General features: G+C 37.3%; 1 gene segment (V, D, J or C); it reads left to right on the top strand.

The window, feature by feature from the left end:
* Positions 1–6,605: 6,605 nt before the first annotated feature.
* LOC120439853 lies at positions 6,606–7,136 on the top strand. The segment is given in 2 exon segments: positions 6,606–6,728; positions 6,823–7,136. Coding segments are annotated over 2 exon segments (363 nt in total).
* The last annotated feature ends 477 nt before the right edge of the window (positions 7,137–7,613 follow it).

Here is a 7,613-nt window from a genome sequence, read left to right as displayed (position 1 = left end):
CTACAGGAGTTTGGAGTGAGATCAAACTGGAGCAGTCTCCCTCTGAGGTGAAAAGAGAGTGAAGATGTCATGAATCATATCTGGTTATGACCTGACAAGCTGCTATTTGCACTGGATACGACAGAGGGCGGGCAGAGCTTTGGACTGGATTGGTCAGATGAAAATAGGCTCAAACTCTGCTAAATATTCCAGTTCTTTTCAAAGACTCCACCAGCAGACAGTACCTTGAAATGAAGAGCCTGACAACAGAAGATTCTGCTGCTTTCTTCTGCTGCTTCGCTGCGAAGCATTGGATCTTCAAATACAACCACGTGTAGAGGAGTGTTGTTGTTATGGATATTGTTATATTTAGGGAAGAGTATCCCCAGTTCTGTGTTTATGTATATACCTGTATCTGTTGTTGTATAGGATGGTTCTATTAAACCATCAATACCATCTGTTGCAAACGTACTGGACAGCTACTTAATTTAACTTATTTTTGTCAGATAAATAAACACTGTAAAATTCAGGTTTTGAGCCCCCCCCCAACAGCCCTTTTGAATGTTTCCCTAAGTCTGAGGTCTCAAGATCGGCAAGTATAATTTGTGTGTGTGCGCGTGTGTGTGTGTGTGTGTGACCTGCTGATCACAAAGGGTCATCTCCCCTCACCCTGTATATGGCTTAATTCCTTTAACAGTTCACTATACACAAACAAAGGTGAGGACAAGAAGTAAACATCCTCCCTAAATAAGGACAGGGAACCTTGACATAGGATGTGCCTGCAGTTAAACAGTATAACCAATTGTCTCCCTCAGCATCCTAGATATGTAGGGGAGGAGTACAAAAGAATATCTAAACATGCAGTTTAAGGCAAGGTTTACAAATTTAAGTACAACAATGGCAACATTTAACAATTTACTCTAACAATCTCTTTCTTAGTTGTGTTCTTACTTTTAAATACCAAAAGATTCCTGCAGAAGGAGGTTTATGCCATGTTGTGGTCCTCTGTAAACACATTGCCATCAAGTCTACTTTAATTTCTTCCATCTAGGGCATTTTTTAATTCATAAAAATACTTTATAGTCATCTTGGCTGTGCATTATATGATTTCCTGCAGCTCTGTTCTTTGTTGTATATTTTCACAGTTAGGAACACATTTATTCTTTATTCTGTTTTTAATCATGATCACATGATTTTTTCTTTCTCAGTGAAGTTTGGAGTGAGATCAAACTGGAGCAGTCTCCCTCTGAGGTGAAAAGACCTGGAGAGAGAGTGAAGATGTCATCTATCATATCTGGTTATAGACTGACAGGTTACAATACTGGCTGGATACGACAGAGACCAGGGGGAGCTCTGGAGTGGATTGGGTGGATGAACACAGGAAGAAACTCTGCTGCCTATGGCAGTTCTTTTCAAATTCATGACTGAAGTAATCATGACTGAAGAAGGCTCCAGCAGACAGTAACCCTGTTACTTCTGTGTCCAACACTGAACACAGAACTGCTGCACGAAAACCTCAGCATGTACTAATATCAAGTAACAATGTGATCTTATAACTTCTGTCTTTTCTCTGCAGATGAAAAAGAGTTTTTTTAACCATATTTATTATTTTATTATAAAATGAGGATAAAATCATTCAAAGCAGTTAGGGAAAGGCAAGCAAGCTGAAAAAAAAGTCGTTGTTGTTGCAATGAAATGTGTTTGACGAGCAGAAGACAAGTATTGTACTACTACCTGTACTACAATCAGGGCAAACAGTATAATACGTTAAGGATTGTACATTAAGTACATTAAATGAAGTGCACAGTGCAGAGTGTAGAATGTGCAACACAAGGCTATCTGCAAAAAACTGGGCAAAACTTTTAGTCACAAAATTGGCACCACATGTTATTATTATAACTAGATTTTTATAAATAGATTTTTAGTGTTAAAGAAGGCTTTGTGCTGCCATAGGCCGTTAGTAAATCTGGCAGTAAATGTTCTTTCTTGAGTGATAACAAGCTGTTCCTACATGACCTGCATAAAACAAACACATTGCAAGAAAGTGAGAAATCATTTTGTTGTCCATCTACTGTGATTAGTAGTTTCAACACGGTGGGCACAACCAAACTGTCAAGGAGAGTAGTGTGAGGTTGTTGCGATTCTTAGCACACCGCTCATCTTTATGGATTTTCTGACCCACCTTTCCCTAACCTAGATCACATTGTCAGTGAGATCAGGGAAAAGCTGGAGGCGGAGTCAATGCAAAGCACTGATAGCTTCTATCTCTTTATGTCTGACTGCAGAGATGAGGACAGAGAACAGTGGACTCACAGCCTGACATGATGGACTGTTGGACAGGACTGCTGCTTATAACTCTCTGCTTGGCAGGTGAAAAGCTTTGTTGATGATAATATAAATTATGTTTTGCCCGATACTTTTTAAGTTGTGCATTTGTCATTGATTTTCTCTTTACTGGGGCAGGTGTTAATGGTCAGACTCTGACAGAATCAGAACCAGCAGTTAAACAACCTGGTCAGTCTCACAGATTGACCTGTACAACATCTGGATTCACACTCAGCAGCTACTGGATTCACTGGGTCAGACAGGCTCCTGGAAAAGGCCTGGAATGGGTTGCTGCTGATACTGGTGGTAGTACCAATTACTATTCACAGTCAGTTCAAGGCAGGTTTACTGTCTCCAGAGACAACAGCAGACAGCAGCTGTATCTGCAGATGAACAGCCTGAAGACTGAAGATTCTGCTGTTTATTATTGTGCTCGACACACACAGTGACAGAAGTGGCTGAGCAGCTGTACAAAATCCTGCCATGATTCTTTTTTATTGTATTAATGGATCCCAAGGAAGTGCTACGTGCTTATGTTTATTTCAGAATCAGAATATCTTTATTGTCATTGTACTAATACTTAGTGCAATACTTTACAGTCGCTTCATTCACAATATTGCACTTGTCCCTTTAATTCTTATTCCCAGTAAAGTCTGTAAAGGACATAGATCATCACTTAGTTACACATTGTTTAATCCTCAAAGATGACAATCAAGAAACTATAACCTTAAATACATCCATCATCAGTTATTATGAAAGTGTTAAAGATACCCTAAATGTCATTCTTTTAGCCTGAAATTGTATGATTTTTACTATAATGACTCAAAATGCACAAAAAAGAAAAACTGTGTGTCTGTTCAAAGGTCAAATTTGACCAGTATCTATTGAAATAGAGGATACAACCAACATACACCAATAGCTCATTGGTGTATGTTGGTTGTTTTAGGAAATCTGTGAAACTGTACATGCTGTTTTTGTGTCTGTATGGGGCAGTGGTGACAGTAATCACATCACATTTGCTCAGCTTCTTTGAAGAATCTCAAAACAATAAAATAGTAAAACAGCATGAAAACCTGTTCATAAACAGTGTGACCACACCACTGTGCTCTAAAGTCCATCACACATGAATGCTTTGCCAGTACGTTGAGCAATGCATACCATCCAATGAACCCTTATACTCTGTGTTGTATATTTGCTCAACCTAGCAGTCGGTAAAGTTCCTAGCTCTTCTATGCAAATAGGCCATAAGAGTGAACACATATGATCCACACAGGCCATACATACTAGAGGGTACTTTGATAAAGTGTGCCTCTACACAGACACAAAATCTGAACCTGTAAGCAAAAGGATTTCATAAATAATCTAGAAATTAACACATTTTAAGAATTAGAAAAAATTAGAAAAATTTGAATCAATTCATTGTGAGCTAACTGAGAACTCACTCAAATCATAACATAGATCTAAAGATTGGCGCATGAGCTGAGTTTGGGAAACACATGAACACAAGGTTACTGACCATTTGTACAAATACAGCTAAATTATTTAATTTGCTTCTGTAAACCAGTGATTCTACATGTCATGTATGTTGAAGCAGGAATAACTTAATGTTTACTTGTTAAACTAGAATCGAATTATAAATAAATAAAGAAAGAAAATAAATAAACAGTTTGAATTAGAAATCAACAAATTATTTTCTGTTATATTATTATTATGAATTTGATGCCAGGCTGAAAGCAGTGACCAAGAAGGGCCATCAATGCCTGTGCTTTCACAAGTAAGCTGTAATAGGACCAAAGATTCAGCTGGTCCCAGTCTAATAGTGTTCTTAAATTGCTTCATGTGATACCTGTACTTGTATATTTTAGTAATTTTTACTGATTAATGTCTTGTGTTTTTCTGTATTTTGTGTGTGAATAAAATGTTTGATCTAGTTTTGTATTTTTTTTGTGTGTGTTGTTTTTCTTCTTCTTCTTCTTCTTCTTCTTCTTCTTCTCCTTCTTCTCTTTGTGGATGACTTTTGTGTGCCTGTCTGTGAACCAGGCTTTTCAGTAGGAACAATACAATGACTGAAGTGAACTGAACTAAATTAATGAATAAATCAAATGTATTAAAAAATCTAAATGTGAACTATAAGAGGATAATTGTCACATCTACATCAGCTCTTCCCTTTCTGTGAGGAGGAGTCAATGCAAAACCTGGCTGTCTTAAACCTGCTTATGTGACGCAGGGAAGACGAGAGTGTGGAGTCATAATTCAGTCTGACATGATGGACATAATGAGAGGACTGCTGCTTTTTATCACTTTGTGGGCAGGTGAAGAGTTTCACTGATACTGAGTTATATTTGCCTTCAAACGATTAACCAGTTTACAGCAAGTGACTGTTTTACTTGTTTAACAGGTGTTGATGGTCAGACTCTGACACAATCTGAACCAGTGGTTAAAAGACCTGGAGATTCTCATACACTGACCTGTACAGGTTCTGGATTCACATTCAGTGACTACTGGATGCACTGGGTCAGACAGGCTCCTGGAAAAGGACTGGAGTGGGTTGCTGGGATCAGTGAGACTAGTGGTTATATCCACTACTCTCAGTCAGTTCAAGGCCGGTTTACTATCTCCAGAGACAACAGCAAACAGCAGGTGTATCTGCAGCTGAACAGACTAAAGACTGAAGATTCTGCTGCATATTATTGTGACCGACGACCACAGTGACTGACTCTGGCTGAACAGCTGCACAGAATCTTCCACTGTGTATTACAAATTAATTAATACATTATATAACTGTATGTTAAGAAATTAAGTTTGACACAGTCGTCACTACATTGTTTAGGGAAAATTAAAAGAGGTTGACTGCCTATAAAAATACCTTTATTATCAGGAGGCACTTATAAAGTCATTGATCTTAACAGGATGGAACCAAATCATTTATGGTTTAAATAGATATCAAACAAATAGTTTTCAAAGGTTTTCAGTCAAGGTCACATCATGACAGTTGTAGAAATTATCTTCCTGTCAGCTTTAAGTCTGCGTTCAGCAGAGGAGAAGAAAAGCACCTTTGGTTATTTAAACTCTGCACCACCAGAGGAGGAGCCCTAAGACCACAGATTGTTTCAGGATCAGTTCACTGGTAAATGTAGATGCATTTCTTATATCAAGTGAAACACAAAATGTATTTTATACATAAATGATTCATATTATACAGTCAACTCATTTTCTATATATAGAATTTTGCAAAGTGTACAAAGACTAATCCATTAAAAAACACACAAACAAACAAATGATCAAACAAACACATAATTTAACTGGCCATCTCCAAATCTCCAAATCTTAGTTATGTCCAGTGTTTATGTTTAGAATCCTTCTAAACACACCTTCAGACGTCTGTCTAAAGAAGTGGTGATGAGACTGGAGTGTCCAACTATAAATAGACTGAATAGACTGAATAATTTTAAGTGGAAGAGTCCACAGATTAAAGCCTAAAGCCAGCATGTCAGGTGACAGGTGAGACCATGAGTATGCTGATCTTTTCTTTTCTTTTCTTTTCTTTTCTTTTCTTTTTTCTTTTTTTGTTTTTTTACAATTCACATGTTTTTGTTTCATGAATTTATCATTTTATTTAACAAATAAAAGTAAATTCTATTGCATATTCATCACTAAGGCTTAATGAATACAAAGAAATGTAATACACAAAAACATATAATTTGTGCATCATTTATGGTGCTGTATTTAGCATTACAATTAGGCTTCTGATGCAGTCTGTTAGTTGTGTGTGTATTTAGCTAATATTCCAGAACGGGAGAAAGTATAACCCAGGTATATCCCAGGGAGAGAAAAGGATGACAGATTTCTTTTCTTTCAGAAAACTTCCTCTTCTGTTCTGTAACAAAGACACAACAAGAGAGGAAGAAGAAATGTTATGTTTAAAGGCATACACTGCTTTGATAAACTGTCTGATATATGATCTAGGTGAAGTTAAATAAGTGTGAAGTTATGTTTTTACATATTGTGAAAAATGGTTGAAAAAACAATTAAAAAAAACAACCTAACTCATTAATATATTATTGAGCATATCACACGTTCTCAATAAATTATTTAAATTAAGAATCTACACTTCTGTTATACCCTTTCATAACAATATAAACTAAATATTTACTAATAACACGATTCTGTTTCTCTCTGTCAAGTTAGGCAAACATTTTGGGAAATGCCAAAAATGTTAATTGAGATAAACATGATTTAAAAGAGCCTTAATTATTATTCACTCTTTAGATGTTGGACGCAAATGTCTGAGAGGAGGAGTCAATGCAAAAACCCAGAGAGCTTCTTCATATCTGAGCGCAGGGATGATGACAGAGAACAGCGGACTCATCTCAACATGATGGACTGTAGGATGAGACTGCTGTTTTTAACTCTCTGCTTTGCAGGTAAGGGGTTGTTTTTTTGTTTTTTAAGGTCTAAAATATTTTGTTACATGCTTTAAAGTTGTGCAAGTCATTCATTTTCTTATTATTTTTATAGGTGTTAATGGTCAGACTCTGACAGAATCTGAACCAGCAGTTAAACAACCTGGAGAGTCTCACAGATTGACCTGCACAACATCTGGAATCTCATTCAGCAGCTACGGTATGGCCTGGATCAGACAGGCTCCTGGAAAAGGACTGGAGTGGATTGCTTATATCAGCAGTGGCAGTGGTAGCATCTACTATTCTCAGTCAGTCAGAGGCCGTTTTACCATCTCCAGAGACAATGGCAGAGAGCAGCTGTATCTGCAGATGAACAGTCTGAGGACTGAAGATTCTGCTGTTTATTATTGTGCCCGAAGGCCACAGTGATAGGAGTTGGTTAAGCAGCTGTACAAAATCCTTCAGGTTTTATGTTATTGCCTCCCCACCTTCAATAAAACAGAACAACTTTACGCCCAATGTTAATCAATAAATGACACGAAAACTGACGGACCTTTACTGACAGTCTGCAGATATGTTTGTTACATTACCTCGATACTTTCAAAAAAAGTCTAACATTCAAGAGAGTTTCTCCAAGAAATGGCATTACATATTTAAAACTCTTTTTTTGTTCTTGCAGGAGTTTGGAGTGAGATCAAACTGGAGCAGTCTCCCTCTGAGGTGAAAAGACCTGGAGAGAGAGTGAAGATGTCATGTATCCTATCTGGTTATACCTTGACAGGTTAAAATATTGGCTGGATATGACAGAGACCAGGGGGAGCTTTGGAGTGGATTGGGTGGATGAAAACAGGAAGAAACTCTGCTGCCTATGGCAGTTCTTTTCAAAATCATGTAATCATGATTGAA

This window comes from Oreochromis aureus, linkage group 4, assembly GCF_013358895.1.
Source record: "Oreochromis aureus strain Israel breed Guangdong linkage group 4, ZZ_aureus, whole genome shotgun sequence".
NCBI lineage: Eukaryota > Metazoa > Chordata > Actinopteri > Cichliformes > Cichlidae > Oreochromis > Oreochromis aureus.
Note: the sequence above shows the minus strand (reverse complement) of the source record. Positions and strands in the feature narration are given on the sequence as shown.